At 33.7% G+C, this 16,595-nt stretch overlaps 3 protein-coding genes across 4 annotated transcripts; 2 read left to right on the top strand and 1 right to left on the bottom strand.

The window, feature by feature from the left end:
- The first annotated feature begins 8,870 nt into the window (after nt 1-8,870).
- On the top strand, nt 8,871-10,865 carry LOC110637312 (V-type proton ATPase subunit c''1). The gene is made up of 4 exons (XM_021787352.2): nt 8,871-9,142; nt 9,238-9,315; nt 10,193-10,363; nt 10,476-10,865. Exons 1-4 carry the CDS (start codon nt 9,015-9,017, stop codon nt 10,645-10,647), a joined length of 549 nt encoding a protein of 182 aa, XP_021643044.2. The 5' UTR covers nt 8,871-9,014; the 3' UTR covers nt 10,648-10,865.
- A 428-nt stretch (nt 10,866-11,293) lies between these two features.
- LOC110637311 (uncharacterized) lies at nt 11,294-13,805 on the bottom strand. 2 transcript variants are annotated; one of them, XM_021787350.2, is made up of 4 exons: nt 13,420-13,805; nt 12,833-13,134; nt 12,511-12,721; nt 11,294-12,070 (listed from the first exon to the last, which is right to left on the bottom strand). In XM_021787350.2, the coding sequence occupies exons 1-4, from the start codon at nt 13,672-13,674 to the stop codon at nt 11,570-11,572; spliced, it is 1,269 nt and encodes a 422-aa protein (XP_021643042.2). In that variant the 5' UTR covers nt 13,675-13,805; the 3' UTR covers nt 11,294-11,569. The 2 variants fall into 2 exon arrangements, with proteins under 2 accessions (XP_021643042.2, XP_021643043.2); XM_021787351.2 differs by having other exon boundaries at nt 12,511-12,595.
- Nucleotides 13,806-13,916: 111 nt separating this feature from the next.
- LOC110637314 (uncharacterized) lies at nt 13,917-16,503 on the top strand. Its single transcript, XM_021787353.2, has 3 exons — nt 13,917-14,262; nt 15,580-15,702; nt 16,078-16,503. The coding sequence occupies exons 1-3, from the start codon at nt 14,109-14,111 to the stop codon at nt 16,287-16,289; spliced, it is 489 nt and encodes a 162-aa protein (XP_021643045.2). The 5' UTR covers nt 13,917-14,108; the 3' UTR covers nt 16,290-16,503.
- The last annotated feature ends 92 nt before the right edge of the window (nt 16,504-16,595 follow it).

Here is a 16,595-nt window from a genome sequence, read left to right as displayed (position 1 = left end):
AAAGCAAAAAGAAAGAAATTTAGCTTATTTTTATTCAAGGAAATTTCAGAATTTATACAAGAAGAGAATAATAAACTTTCCCTCTTAGATTGCAGAAAGTGATGAAAAGATCCTCCAATATTCCAACAAAAGGCAGCAAAGGATCATTGGTTTACAGGGCAGTAGCCACAATCCTTTGCTGCCTGTTGTCGGAATATTGGAGGATCTTTTCATCACTTTCTGCAATCTAAGAGGGAAAAAAAAAAATCTATTGTTAGGATTGTCTACTATACAATTTATGCATTTTTTTTATAAATTATAGTATGAGATTATTATAAATTATGATATGAGACTGTTTGGTATAAATTGTGATATGGATCCATTAAAAAAAAAAAAGAAAGAGAGAGAGAGCTTGTGGAAACTCATATATATTTATTATTTATTATTATTTTATTTTAATTAGTCAACAATAATTTAATATATTTTATTTGATGACCTACTTATTTATTTTTAGATATATATATTATTTTAAAATTAAATATATATTTGTAATCTGAACAACCCAGTTCAATAATAACTCTTATCCCATTCTACATATAATAGAATTCTTGAAATATATATATACCCTAATCATCTCTTCTGCTAAACTTTGCTCTCAAAACCTGTTTGTCACCTTCTTTTTCTACAAAATACTCTCAACAGGTATTTTCATTATCTTTTAATTATTGTTATATATGTATATATATATATATATATATATATATATATATATATATATATATATAAATATATAAAAATTTATTATTTATAATCTGATGTGCGCAGAAAATCCCTAAATTTTTACTTCTCTATTCATCACATTCGATTCTGTTTTCAAGGTAAAAATTCTCATTCTTTATTCAATAATTGGTGAATTTGATTTTATTTTCTTTCCTTAATTTGTTACAACTACTCTAGAAATTTATTCCCTCTTTGGCCATTGGTATTGAATTAGGTTGATCATAATTACTGTGAGACAATCACTTTAAATTTAGATTTTATATATATATATATATATATATATATATATATATATATATATATATATATATATATATATATATATAAGTTATTTTATTTTTTTATTATTTGATATTTTTTCTTATATTTTGGGTGTGTAGGAGATTCAAATATTCAATCTATCAGTTAAAATTGTCACTCTTCCATTGAGTATAACTATTGTTTTGGAGATTCCAGGTGAATGGTAATTATAGTACATAGCACCGTTTTATTCCCTTTTCAAATTTCTTAGCATTAAGTTTGTTATTAAATGTAATTTTAAATCAGAATTTCAATAATTATTTTACATGTGATTTTCTAGAGTTTTATTTTATTATTGAATTTTATTTCGATTTTGATTAAATAATTAATTTTGTCAATTATCTCTGCATTAGAGCCATTAGAATTTCGGGAACAGGCCTTTAATATATTTATAGTGATTGATATTTGATTATAAAATTTACCGATGTGTTACATTGAATTGATTTGAGATTGATTTAATCTTATTGACTCTCTAAAATTATTGAAATAAACTATTGGAATTACACTATCAGTTATTATTTGCTATCTGAAATTTTTTATTGATTTTGATTGATTTGTACAAATTGATTTTCTGTTTTAAATTAGTACCTGTACCCAGTATCTGTTTCTGTTATCTGGGCCAACCGTGTGGACTATCACGGTATTAGATTGCATTTTCGAGTCATGCATCATTGCAGTTTATGACTTGCATAGTATCATATGCATTGATATCTGTAAAGAAAGAGGAAGGTATCTAATATCTGGTAGCGCGCTTACCATCTGGCCTTTGGTGATGTGGGGTATCATCACCCTGGTGCACTGTACCATAAAATTTTTATTGAATGAATTTCTTTTATATATATGTTTTATGAAATTATTTTATTAATGATTTTGACAGTATGAGCATGATTTTATTGAATAGAAAATTTATTATGAAATTAATCAAGCGTCTGCCTATTCCTATTCCGTTGTATGCTATAATTATCATTTACTGAACATTTAGCTCAAACCACGTTTTCTCTGCCTGTTATCTGTTTCAGATCAGTAGAATTCTGCAGCTGATCTAAATATTCAGTCCATTTTTTAAAGAGGGACAATCTTTGATTTGTTCTCATGGTATGCCCGAATTCATGTTTTCTCGGGCTAATAATTAGTTTAGTTTATTAAACAGTTTAAGTTTTTATTTGAAATCTGTAGAGACTCCGCAGTTTACTTATGAGATATTTATAATGTTTATTCAGTATTTTGTTTATTTAGATTTTGTTTATTTTTTTGGGATTAGTAAGTGACAATATATTTATTTAAGATACTCTGATAAGGCTTGCATGATTTAAGAATACTTAAATTATGCACTGGTCACAGCTCAAAATTTTGGATCGTGACAAAGTTGGTATCAGAGCTCGGTTAAGGTCTGGTAAACTTGCGGAGCATAGGATCCTTAACGTCTTTTCAGTTTATCATTACTTTAGATATCTGCGTCCTTCGTACTTTTTCACCTGTCTTAATTTGGCTCACATTTTCATATTTAATACTTGTTTATTAAAATGAATAGGTGCCCGAGTCTGTTAAACGTAAGAGGAGAGTTAGGGCCAAGGGTCTTAATAGTGCAAACATTGATCCAATAAGGGAGGTACCACCTCAAACTATTAATCAGACATCTGAACAGATGCCTATGGCTGAGACTGAGGCACAATCATTCCTTTATTTCTCCATACTTTTCCATGATATTTAGTACACCACCTACTTTATTAGAGTATCCTTTATCTGTATCAACACCTATGAGGAACGCAATAGACACTGAAATGGTGTATATAGGATGTAGAGTTCACATTGGAGATAAGGAAATTAGTTACAGATCTTGTTTCTTTAGATATATTTGAGTTTGATGTGATTTGAGGCATGGATTGGTTAGCCACTTATCACGTTTCATTGGATTGTCATAATAAAGTTGTACTCTTTAAAATTCCTGGGGAGGCAGAATTTTCAATTTCAGGGAGATCGCAGTATAGCCTCTAGTAATCTTATCTCAGTAGTGAGTGCTAGCTGATTATTGCGAAAAAGGTGTAAGGGGTATCTAGCTTATGTTAGAGACGTTCAGGTAGAAGGTGCAGGTTTGGAGAATGTTGCAGTGGTTAAGGAGTTTTCTAATGTGTTTCCAGAAAATTTATCAGGTTTACCCCTGAAGCAAGAAGTAGAGTTTGGTATAGACTTAGTTCCTAGAACTGAGCCCATATCTATGCCACCTTATCATATGGCACCCGCAAAACTTAAGGAGTTGAAGGAGCAGCTACAGAACCTACTAGATAAGGGGTTTATTCGCCTTAGTGTTTCTCCATAGGGTGCTCCTGTGTTATTTGTGCGGAAGAAAGATGGGTCTTTGAGAATGTGCATTGATTATAGGCAATTGAATAAGGTGACTGTGCGTAATAAGTATCCTCTTCCACACATAGATGTCCTGTTTGACCAACTTCAAGGTGCAAAGTGTTTTTCCAAGATTGTTCTTCGATCTGGGTATCATCAATTGAGGGTCAAGAAAGAAGACATATTCAAGACGGCCTTTAAGACTAGGAATGGACACTATGAATTTCTTGTAATGTCTTTTGGTCTTACCAATTATGGATCTCATGAATAGAGTTTTCAAGCCTTTCTTAGATCAATTTGTTATAGTGTTCATCGATGACATTCTAGTGTACTCAAAGAGTAAAGAGGAGCATGAGTAGCATTTGAGAATTGTCCTTCAGACCTTACGGGAAGACAAGCTATATGCCAAGTTCTCAAAATGTGAGTTCTGGTTAGATAGTGTGGCTTTCCTAGGCCATATAGTATCTAAGGATGGGGTGTGTGTTGATAAGAAAAAAAGTTGAGGCAGTGCTTCATTGGCCTAGACCCACAACTGTGTCAAAGATTCATAGTTTCTTGGGTTTAGCAGGGTATTATAGACTGTTTGTTCAAGACTTCTCTCGTATTGCAGCACCTTTAACTAAGTTGACACAGAAGAATGTGAAATTTCAGTGGTCTGAGACTTCTAAAAAAAGTTTTCAAGAGCTTAAGACTCGTTTAACTACAGCACCAGTGTTAGCCCTTCCGTCTGGATCAGGGGGTTATACAGTGTATTATGATGCTTCTATGATTGGTTTAGGATGTGTTTTGATGTAGCATGGACGGGTTATTGCATATGCTTCTCGTCAGTTGAAAAGGCACGAGCAGAATTATCCAACTCATGATTTGGAAATGGCTGCAGTAATTTTTTCTTTGAAAATTTGGAGGCACTATCTGCATGGTGAGACTTGTGAAATCTTCACTGACCACAAAAGTCTCAAATACATCTTTGACCAACGTGATCTTAATCTTAGGCAAAGGAGATGGGTAGAATTGCTGAAAGATTATGATTGCACTATACAGTATCACCCTGGAAAAGCTAATGTGGTGGCTAATGCTCTAAGCAGGAAGTCTTCTGGTAGTTTAGCCCATATATCTACCAAGATGAGGCCTCTGATTGGTGAATTACATGAGTTGCTAGATCAGGGAGTAGAGTTTGAAATCATAGCTGGATCATTCTTAGCACATTTTCGAGTTAGGCCTATCTTGATTGATCGAATTAAGGCTACTCAGAAGAGAGATTCTTAGTTGTGTGAGATTATAGATATTATTCATCAAGGCCAAGCTCAAGGGTTCATGTTAAATGATGATGGAGTTCTTCGTTATAGCACTAGACTTTGTGTCCCCAATGTTAATGAGTTGAGAAGAGAAATCATGGAGGAGGCATACCATTCTGCTTACACAGTACACCCAGGTTCAACTAAGATGTACTATGATTTAAGGGAGCATTATTGGTGGAGTGGCATAAAGAGGGATGTTGCAGACTTTGTTGCTAAATGTTCTGTCAACAGGTTAAGGCAGAACATCAGAGACCATCTGGGTTTCTTCAGCCATTGCCTATTCCTGAGTGGAAGTGGGAGCATATTGCCATGGACTTTGTTGTGGGTCTACCTAGTACACGAGGTGGTTACAATACAATCTGGGTGATAGTGGATAGATTGACAAAATCTGCTCATTTTCTTCCTGTGAAGACTACATATGACTTTGCCAAACTTGCATAGTTGTATATAAACAAGATTGTTAGTCTTCATGGAGTTCCAGTTTCCATTGTCTCTAATCATGGTACTCAGTTTACTTCTCGATTTTGGAAGAAATTCCAAGAAGCTTTAGGAACACGAGTATACTTTAGTACTACTTTTCACCCTCAGACGGATTGACAGTTAGAAAGGACCATACAGACATTAGAAGACATGCTTCGTGCATGCGTTATGGATTTTGGTGGCTGTTGGGATCATCATTTTCCTTTAGTAGAGTTTACTTATAATAACAGTTATCAGGCAAGTATAGAGATGGCTCCATATGAGGCATTATATGGTCAAAAGTGTAGGTCACCGATTTATTGGGATGAAATTGGAGAAAGAAGGCTTACTAGACCAGAGTTGATACAATTAACTTCACAGAAGGTTTGACTAATTCGTGATTGACTTTTGACTGCTCAAAGTCAACAGAGAAGTTATGCTGACCCTAAGCGTAAAGATGTAGAGTTTATGGTTGGTAATCATGTATTTCTGAGAGTTTTACCTATGAAAGGAATCATGAGGTTTGGGAAGAAGGGGAAGCTTAGTCCTCGTTTTGTTGGTCCATTTGAAATTTTAGAGAGAATTGGAGCGGTTGCTTACCGTTTAGCCCTTCCACCTAGTTTTGTACATGTACATCCAGTTTTCCATATTTCTATGCTTAAGAAGTATATACCAGATCCATCTCATGTTTTACAACCTCAAACCATGCAATTTTAGGGATGATATGTCATATGAGGAGCAACCAGTAAAAATTTTAGATCGACAAATTAGGAAACTCAGGTCTAAAGAAATGGCTTTGGTCAAAGTCTTGTGGCATAATCACTAAAGTAGTGAGGGCACATGGGAGGCAGAATTTGAAATGCGAGCCAAATATCCTCACTTATTTGATTCTTCAGGTTAAAATTTTGTCTATTCAAACTCGGGACCAAATTTTTTTTAAGGGGAGAAGTATGTGGAAATCCATATATATTTATTATTTATTATTATTTTATTTTAATTAGCTAACAATAATTTAATATATTTATAAAATATATATATATATATATATATATATATTTTTTTTTTATTGGATGATCTGCTTATTTATTTTTAGATATATCTATTATTTTGAAATTAAATATATATCTGTAATCTGAACAACTCAGTTCAATAATAACTCTTATCCCATTCTACACCTAATAGAACTCTTGAAATATATATATACCCTAATCATCTATTCTGCTAAACTTTGCTCTCAAAACCTGTTTGTCACCTTCTTTTTCTACCAAATACTCTCAACAGGTATATATATGTATGTATATACATACATATATGTATGTATGAATTTATGATTTATAATCTGATGTGCGCAGAAAATTCTTAAATTTTTACTTCTCTATTCATTGCCTTCGATTCTGTTTTCAAGATAAAAATTCTCATTCTTTATTCAATAATGGGTGAATTTGATTTTATTTTCTTTCCTTGATTTGTTACAACTATTCTAGAAATTTATTTTCTCTTTGACCATTGGTATTGAATTGGGTTGATCATAATTACTGTGAGACAGTAACTTTAAATTTATATTTTATATATATATATATATATATATATATATATATATATATATATATATATATATATATATATATAAAAGTTATTTTATATTTTTTTCTTATATTTTGGGTGTATAGGAGATTCGAATATTCAATCTGTCAGTTAAAATTGTCACTCTTCCATTAAGTATAACTATTATTTTGGAAGTTCCAGATGATTGGTAATTATAGTACATGGCACCGTTTTAGTTCCTTTTGAAATTTCTTAGCATTAAGTTTGTTATTAAATGAAATTTTAAATCAATATTTCAACAATTATTTTACATGTGATTTTTTAGAGTTTTATTTTATTATTGAATTTTATTTCAATTTTAATTAAATAATTAATTTTGTCAATTATCTCTGCATTAGAGCCATTAGGATTCCGGGAACAGGCCTTTAATGTATTTATATTGATTGATATTTAACTATAAAATTTATCGATGTGTTACACTGAATTGATTTGAGATTGATTTGATCTTATTGACTCTCTGAAATTATTGAAATAAACTATTGAAATTGCACTATCAGTTATTATTTGCTATTTGAAATTTTTTATTGATTTGATTGATTTGTACAAATTGATTTTCTGTTTTGAATCGCTACCTGTGCCCAGTATCTGTTTCTGTTATCTGGGCCCACCGTGTAGACTATCACGGTATTAGGTTGCATTGTTGAGTCATGCATCATTATAATTTATGGTTTGCATTAGTATCATATGCATTGATATCTGTGAAGGAGTAGCAAGGTATCTAATATCTGATAGCGTGCTTACCATTTGGCCTTTGGTAATGTAGGGTATCATCACCCTTGGTACACTGTACCATAAAATTGTTATTGAATGAATTTCTTTTATATATATGTTTTATGAAATTATTTTATTAATGATTTTGACAGCATGAGCATGATTTTATTGAATAAAAAATTTATTATGCAATTAATCAAGCGTCTGCCTGTTCCTATTCCGTTGTGTGCTATAATTATCATTCACTGAGCATTTAGCTCAAACTACATTTTCTCTGTCTGTTATCTATTTCAGATCAGTAGAATTCTGCAGCTGATCCAAATATTCAGTCCATTTTCTGGAGATGGACAATCTTTGATTTGTTCTCATGGTATGCCCGAATTCATGTTTTCTCGGATTAATAATTAGTTTAGTTTATTGAACAGTTTAAGTTTTTATTTGAAATCTGTAGAGACTCCGCAGTTTACTTATGGGATATTTATGATGTTTATTCATTATTTTGTTTATTTAGATTTTGTCTATTTTTTTTTAGAATTAATAAGTGATAATATATTTATTTAAAATACTCTGATAAGACTTGCATGATTTAAAAATATTTAAATTATAAGACGATCACGGCTCAGAATTTTAGGTCGTGACAGAGAGCTTCAAGCGAGGTCCTTATGGAAAGGAGGCATTGCATAAATGGAAGGATTATGGGCGAAAATGTCAAGAAAGAGAAAAAGGTAAAATGTTCAATTTAGCAATTTCGTCGATTTTTAATAAGTTAATAAAATATTAATTTTTTTATTAATCATTACTAAATTTACAAAATTTGCCTAATCTCTCTTTTCCATCTTCCCCCTCCCTCTCTGGCCTTGTGATTTAATCAAGGATTTCTCATATATTTCTTGATGGGATCAGAGGCAGAGCATCATAAACTTGAACAGTGGAAACCACTTTCTATCTCCCTATTACCAAAGAATCATAATTCAGTAATTTTTTTTTTACTTTTTTTTTTTTAAATTTTTTCTCATCTTCATATTAATATTTCAACCTTGATATTTTTTAAAAATAAAGAATTTAATCCATTCAACTTGAATTTATCATTAACTTTAATGTTAATAAAAAATAAAAATACTTTAATACTACTTAATATAAATTATTAATTTATTTATAATTTTTATCATCATAAATCTTTAAATTTTATTATTATTAACACTTTAATTTAAAATCCCTCATTAGAGCACTTATTTTAATTTAAATTTATTTGTAATTTTTTATTTATTTTAAATATAATAAAATTTTATGAAATCCAAAGTCATAAACGAAGATGCTTAATATATGAACACTACTAACGTTGCCGTTTTGTCCGTGATAATTTTATATTTATCAACACCTGCCTGACAATCGTACGGCGAGTGGCACGTGTTATACAACTCCCGCGTCACTTTCGTCCTCCGCATAATTGCGAAGCCAGATCGGAGAAACCCTGAAATCTTCAATTTGATCCACCAGGTCTATAAAAAAGGAGACGAGGGAACCAAAAGCGAAGAAGACACAATGTCAGGGTCCGTCATGGTGGGTGATTCTAGCTCCTGGTCTCGTGCGTTGGTGAACATCTCTCCTTACACATTCTCCGCTGTTGGTATCGCCATCGCCATCGGCGTCTCAGTCCTCGGCGCTGCCTGGTACCCTCTTAAACTCATTCAAATATCCCTCTGTATGTGTACTTGTTAAATTTGATATTCTCTAATTGGCGGGTTTATATGATGGGCGTTGATAGGGGGATTTACATAACTGGAAGTAGTTTGATTGGAGCTGCGATCAAGGCTCCTCGGATTACTTCTAAAAATCTCATCAGGTAACAATCCTTTGGTTTTTCTCAATCCTTGTTCAATGCAATCGATGGGTCTGTCCATGGTGTGTTTTTCTTTTTTAATTTTTGAATCCCTGTAAACCAAGATGTTAAGATTTCGAATTTTAAATTTAGCTGATTTAATTTCTAGTTTCTTAATTTCTATCTCTGCCCTTTTGTCATGGATCAATTGATGATTTATTTCATAATCCATTTTCGTCACAACTGATATTTATAATCTCATTTCAAGCATTCGTCTGCACTGCACAGTCTATTGAAGATGATGATCTTTTGGACTGCAGAAGTAGAAGATAATCAAGAGGAAATTAGCTGAATTGGTCACTGTTTATCATACTTGCGATAATGTGATTGTGCGGGACTAGGAAGCAAAATTCTCAATCTATTAAATTTTATTTTCCAGAACCCACGTGGTATAAACTATTCAGAACTAAGAATGAAGAAGGAATTGAGAAAGTGTTTTGGGAGTGGGAAGGATTTGGGAGAGTTAATGATGCAATAAGTGATATCACTTTCTCTCTTATGCATGGATCTCCAGTTTTATGTTTATTTAACCTGCTATTTAGTTTATTCAGAAGCTACATTATAATAATCTTATTTTGTGATTTCAAATGTGCCGGTAATTATGAAGTTTTACTTACACGCTTATATTTGCAGCACTTCAACCTCAAATTTAGCATATATTCTGATTATGATGTTCTAACTGGCTTAGTGATGGCTTTATTTTCATCTTATTATGATGATGTTTTCTAATTGGCTTAATGATGTCTTTAATTTCATCTTCTTTTACGCTTTATACATTTTAGATTTTGGAATACAAGTTATGTTAAATGGTAATCTGACACTAATGTCCTACTTTTCTCAGTGTAATCTTTTGTGAGGCTGTTGCTATATATGGTGTTATCGTGGCGATTATTCTACAAACAAAATTAGAGAGTGTTCCTACTTCACAGATATATGCCCCAGAGTCCCTTAGAGCTGGATATGCAATATTTGCCTCTGGGATCATTGTGGGCTTTGCTAACCTTGTCTGTGGGTATGTATCCTGATCCTCATATATCTTATAATGAAGTATTTGATATAAACAGGTAATTTTTCTGTAGTTATGATATATATGTAGCTTGTTATGACTTGTATTTTGGGAACAGGTTGTGTGTAGGAATAATTGGAAGCAGCTGTGCACTATCTGATGCTCAAAACTCCTCACTTTTTGTGAAAATTCTTGTGATTGAAATCTTTGGTAGCGCACTTGGGTTGTTTGGAGTGATTGTTGGAATAATTATGTCAGCTCAAGCAACATGGCCTGCAAAAACAGTGTAATTGTTGTTCTTACCATAACATGAAAAATCAATTATGACGGAGTGGAATATATTTTTTATGTAATGCCAAATAGATTATGTATTTTATTCTTCTAATGTTTCTTGGTAGGCATGTAAAAACTGATATGGAAATGATATGCTGTCCTTTTCTTTTATAGTTGCATTTGTGCAGCTGAAAAAAATAAGATCTTGGGCAAAGAAGTATTGATGCAATTTGAAGGACGGGTGTTTAATGTCTGGTGTTTGCCATACTATATTCAACTGTTGTAGTTGTTTGAATGAGATGTTTCGAGTTGTTGATGGCTGGATGCCTCCTGATTGTTGATTTTGGCCTTGTAGAGGTGGAAAGGGAGATATTTAGCTTACCGGTTACCAGTAATAAAAGGCATTGATCATTTTTCAGCCTTATTGGAAATCCTCGTGAGGTTCATTATCTGTTTTCTTCTATCTTAATCTAGTTCAATACCAATGAGACCCATGATTCCAACTCTCTTAAAATGCTTATGTTGAAGAATTCATGAAGTTTTTAATGTCTTGACTAAAAACAGACTCCCTAAAAAGGTTTCTATCTTATATGGTATAAAAAATACTTTTAATTTTTCTTTTTTCAAAGCCGATTCTTAACAGAAAATGATTTAATTCAGATCAATTTCAATCTAATTTTATTTATTAAGGATAAAGTCACAAATCTCTTTTGTGAGGATCATTTTCTTTTTCATAGAGTTCCTTTTAGAGACTTTCATCACAAATGAATATACAGAATTACAAAACTAATACAAGAATGCGATTCCTTAGTTCAAATGATGTCAAGATTATAAATGGCACGGTTATGGCTTTGGATTTACCAAGCTAAAAGGACTGAGGAATTATTTTCCTGGTTGAAGTGAGCACGCTCTATTTTCTTGATCAAATGGAGCACATAATCAATCAGCCGAGATTGGAGCACCAGAAAAGAAAGGCATATTTTTCTGTTGAAGCTCTTCGCCATCCTCTGGACTTGCAGTGTTTGGATCAAAAGGCCCACGATCAGGAAGATATAACCCTTGTTTGATTCGACCCAATCGTCGAGAGTGTAGGACTTGCTGTGAGATGACTGGTACTCGAACGCTCTGATATTCTTCAAGAGCGGAAGGTAAATTTTCCAGTCCCCACTTCTGAAGACATTTGCCTAAAACTGCAGCATCTAAAATTGACATATTTGTGCTTCTCAGACCATGAGGAGTTGTAGGGTGTGCAGCATCTCCGATTAGTACCACATTGCCCCAAAAGATTTGTTCTAGAGGATCACAATCATATATAAAGTTTAGGAAAGGTTCCTCTGTCTCTTTCATAACTTGTACAAGCTCAGGAAGCCAAACCTTCTCTGCTTCTTGGTACATATTATTTATCATATCACTGCTCACTTTCATGGTAACTGAATTTCCCTGCATATGTTTTAAAGTAACAATAATTATCTCTAACTGGCTTTATTGCTGCAGATTTTCATAAAAAGACTATAACCAATATTGTGATATTATAGTTCTCTCATAGTTGATTTGTAACTAATGCTATCACATAATTGCAATTTGAGATCAAACACTTTTGTCAAAGCACTTTTGTAAAAAAGTAGCGGACTAAAGGCAAAAGAATTGGTTCAAAAGTTACCTTTCGCAAGAAAGAAGAATTGATTCACAAATTAACATTTTAAATGTTCTGAGTTTAAATACTGAAGCATGCAAGTCCTAGGTTACAGGTCTATTTCTTTCTCCAAACACTAACAACTACTTAACATATTGTTTCTCACAAAGATCAGCAATGTTTCCAACTGCTTAATAATAAAAGAATGATATGAAAATTTGACAGTGGGATGAGAATAAAGAAGCACCTTCACTTCAGGCTCTGGCTGATGGACATACCAAATCCAGTTGAGCTTTTTCTTGGGAAGTTCATAAAGCACGCTGTGAGTTCCACTGTCAAGGTGAAAGTATAAGCAGTTACCAAGGTCAGGATACAGCCTTCTAATACCAATAATAGTTTCTGAACTCTCCGTTCCCGAAAAATCAAGAACCCCTCTCCAAGCACAATAACCTGAATATCTAGAGAATAAAACCGGCAATTCATGGTTATGTACTACAATCCTATCATCAGTATATTATCAAGAAATAAAAAGTTAAAAACACTAATCTCATTTATACACGATTACAAACCTCAACTTGATGTCAGGAAGAAAAGTCCTGCGAATTGAAGAAAGGCACCCATCTGCTGCAATGAGCAAATCCCCATTTATCTCTATGATCTCATTGGTTTGAAGAGATTTAGCTTTAACGTTAACAGAGGTTTGGTCTTCAGAAATGCAAAAAGAAAGGTACACATGACCCCACAAAAATATTTCCGGTGGTAAAGCATCATACAGAAGGCTATGAAGATCAGCCCAATGTGCAGCTCCAAAATTGAAGTTCTCATCTCTTGTCAATATCCTAGTGGATTTATCTCCGCCGGTGACTATATTCTGTAAAACACAGAAATCCCAAATTTGGTGGGATGTTGAACTTTAATTTTGAACTCAATGAATGAACTTCTACTAGTCCCACGCTCCCAGCTTCATTCTACCTAAAGTCGCTTGCTTTTAACTAAAAGGTAATTAACAGAAACACATAGCCAAGGCACAAATCAAGTTCATTCCTAAGTTCATTGAATTGAAAAACATTTCTTAAAATTGGCGCAAAACAATCCCAGTTAAGAGCTGATATATACTTACTGCAAGCAAATTTGTGATGGGGACAATAATATATACCTGATCAATTGTGAGAGGCAAGGTGGCCTCTTGGAGAAGCTCAGGTTGAGGAAGCCAAGACTGGATGATTTGCTGAGCCAAAGGGTCGATTCCGAGTCCAGCACCAGTTGGGCTGCCCTTAGGAGGTGCGTTCGATTTCTCAAGCACCACAATATCCCATCCTGCTAAAATGAGGGCGTGTGCACATGATACCCCCGCTATGCTTCCTCCTAGTATTACAGCCTTTGGCTTCTTTTTATTCTTCTTCTCACTCATCTTTCACTCAGCCTTCCAATCTCTCCAGTTTTGGTCACTCTGTGGTTGTGGCTGGGAGAGCTCACAGGCTCATGGCTAAACGACAACAGACCCTGCTTGATCGATCAAATGGGGTCTGCTCAGTTCGATAACTATCGGCGGCTAAGATCGGTAGTTAAAAACATAGGCCCAGTGTTAAAACCTACGGGCCCGTTACCGTATTGGGTCCAAAATTGAAGACACCATTGTGGCTTGTGTGCTAACACTTTCCACGCCTTCCAAACAAGACTTAAAATCAAATCAACTGGAAAGCTACTGTGAGAGAGAAGCCCCGATTCGGCAATTCCCTAATTTCGATCTTCTCTTTATCTCTTTTCCATTTGATATACGCACGCTAAGTAGCTTTTGTATATTTTGTAGCTCAGGTACATAGGTGCAGTAAAGAGAAGAAGATAATGGGGGCAGGGCGTGAGGTATCGATATCCCTGGACGGAGTGAGGGATAAGAATGTGATGCAGCTCAAGAAGCTCAATACTGCGCTCTTCCCCGTTCGCTACAACGATAAGTATTACGCCGATGCCCTCGCTTCTGGGGATTTCACTAAACTAGGTTTTTTACTTCTCTATTTTCTTTTCTTGCATTTGCCCTCCATGAACTTCTGCTTTTGGGTTTTTCTCGTTCATATTACTTTATATGTGCGTGTTGTTTGGTTGGATTTTGCTGTTGATTTCAAGGTTTTGGTTATGACATTCGTTTTGGGAATGTTTAGGTAGGCCTTGTTAATAAAATCTATCTAGGCACATTTGAAATTGATTAGGGAAGAAGGAGCTAAAATGCATGTTAGAATGGAGACTTTTTTTGGTTGTTAGATTAAGGAGAAGTAGGTATTTTTAATGCGTTTCAGTTTTTCTTCTGCCATAAGTTATTTCCAATTAATATTAATCCACCCTTGTATCTGTATTTATTCTAATTCTACTACATCGTCTTTCTTGCAAGTTTTTAAGTGTATTTTATTCCTTCAATTGTGTTATTCCTTGCTGTTTGCATATGTTTTGGAATGTGATTTAAGCGGAAATTAAAGAAAGAACCCAAGTACCCAATCCGACTGAGCACCAGGCCTTTTTCTTATGGTCGATTATATGTTTTTCTTTTACCTTGCATTTCTATCAAGAACCATTTTCTCAATGTAACTCATCTAGACCATCCAGTATCTTCATGCCACATTGGCTCTATTGTAATGGTAGCTTCTTATCCTTCTTGGGGCGTTGCTCTTCATTAATGCTGCATTCATCTGGTCCATCTCACATTATTGCGTATTACTGCTCTTAATGACTTCTCAAAATTTTTGTTTTATTGATTATCAATTTTATTGCTTTTCTTTCTTTTTTTTTGTTTTTAATCCATATCCATGTTGTCTTCAATTGCTACTCATCATCTCAAGTTCCTTATTCTTGGTAAATTCATTTTCTAAACATTTGGTGTTCACAATTGAGTACTCCATGCTTGTTTCCTTTGTACATTGTTGTTTGACAGTGTACTCTTTTTCCATTTCGGCATAGTACTAAAATCTTATGTTAGTAATGTTTTACACGCGGTATCTGTTAAGATGCAGTTTGAGGCTTTGAGCACTTCCAAATTATGCTCTAAAGTTTGTAGAACATATCTTTAATATCCCCTTTTGATATTACAGTGAATCGGTGCACAGAATTGAATTGTGGTGCTTATAATATGTGATGCCTCCATCTTGTGCAGACATGGAATGCCTTATAGATAAACATGGTATATGTAGCATATAAGGAGGCCATGTTTACTGTGTCTTAAGGTTTTATTGTCTCCAGCGCCAAAATATATATTCTAGGGAGAAACATTCATTAAGAATCAGTTATTGAGTTTTCTGATGACTTTTCCATTTTACTTTTTGTTCAGCATATTACAGTGACATCTGCGTTGGAGCAATTGCATGCCGGCTGGAGAAGAAGGAAGGTGGGGCTGTTCGTGTTTACATCATGACATTAGGTGTTTTAGCGCCATACCGAGGGTTAGGCATTGGTGGGTAAAGTTGAACAACTTACAAATCAATCAGAGAAAATGCTCCTTGAATAAGAGTCAATTCTTTCCAGAATTCTAAGTTTCTTTATTATTATTATTATTTTTTTTAATAAACTGATTCCAGGCCTTTTGTTTCTAATTCCCATGTGCTTTATGGGTTTTTCAAGTTGTTAGCAGTAGAGACACCGTCTTAAGTCAGATGATCTACAAAGTTGTTATGAACTCTATGGTATAGAACCATAATGAAGAACAGTTCCAAATCCCTTTGCTGAAAAATATTGTAGTTTATGAAATCATCTCTGAACGTACAGTGAAAGTTTGTGAAAGAAAGTTTTGGCAAAACGAGAATACTGATAGAATGCCTGGATTGTGCAGGTACAAGACTGTTGAATCATGTTCTTGATCTCTGCTCCAAGCAAAATATATCTGAGGTTTACTTGCATGTGCAGACAAACAATGAGGATGCCATCAACTTTTATAAGAAATTTGGATTTGGAATCACAGATACCATCCAGAACTATTACACAAACATAACGCCACCTCACTGCTACGTTCTGACGAAATTCATTGCTCAGACGAAGAAATGATGTTGCAAAGTTAGCAGTGAAGTTGGTAATCCTTGGTTTTTCATGCTATTTATTGAACTGAACTTGGGATTATTTATACTGGGAACATCAAAATCTGATTGGTGAAATGACTTCAACAGTTCCTGTAATGGTCTGGTGGACCAATGGCCTTTTATAAATCATTTAATAGTTTGTAGACATTTTGAAATTTTGTATTCTATTGATTTTGGAATAAGGGTGTTGTTGTCTCGTATGATTTTGTTTGTGAATTTTCGACATTTGAAATTATTTGTTTTCTGCCTAGCCCAACTTGATTATTACTCAACT

Source organism: Hevea brasiliensis, chromosome 11 (assembly GCF_030052815.1).
Source record: "Hevea brasiliensis isolate MT/VB/25A 57/8 chromosome 11, ASM3005281v1, whole genome shotgun sequence".
Taxonomy (NCBI): domain Eukaryota; kingdom Viridiplantae; phylum Streptophyta; class Magnoliopsida; order Malpighiales; family Euphorbiaceae; genus Hevea; species Hevea brasiliensis.
This window is presented reverse-complemented; position numbering and strand designations above follow the sequence as displayed.

Coding starts and splice junctions, on each gene's coding strand:
- LOC110637312 (XM_021787352.2), top strand. CDS start 9,015: ATGTCAGGGTCCGTCATGGTGGGTGATTCTAGCTCCTGGTCTCGTGCG. Junction 9,143..9,237: donor TCAGTCCTCGGCGCTGCCTG/GTACCCTCTTAA, acceptor GGGCGTTGATAG/GGGGATTTACATAACTGGAA. Junction 10,364..10,475: donor TTTGCTAACCTTGTCTGTGG/GTATGTATCCTG, acceptor TTTTGGGAACAG/GTTGTGTGTAGGAATAATTG.
- LOC110637311 (XM_021787350.2), bottom strand. CDS start 13,674: ATGAGTGAGAAGAAGAATAAAAAGAAGCCAAAGGCTGTAATACTAGGA. Junction 12,722..12,832: donor CTTCCTGACATCAAGTTGAG/GTTTGTAATCGT, acceptor TTTATTCTCTAG/ATATTCAGGTTATTGTGCTT. Junction 12,071..12,510: donor AGCCAGAGCCTGAAGTGAAG/GTGCTTCTTTAT, acceptor AAACATATGCAG/GGAAATTCAGTTACCATGAA.
- LOC110637314 (XM_021787353.2), top strand. CDS start 14,109: ATGGGGGCAGGGCGTGAGGTATCGATATCCCTGGACGGAGTGAGGGAT. Junction 14,263..15,579: donor TGGGGATTTCACTAAACTAG/GTTTTTTACTTC, acceptor CTTTTTGTTCAG/CATATTACAGTGACATCTGC. Junction 15,703..16,077: donor ATACCGAGGGTTAGGCATTG/GTGGGTAAAGTT, acceptor TGGATTGTGCAG/GTACAAGACTGTTGAATCAT.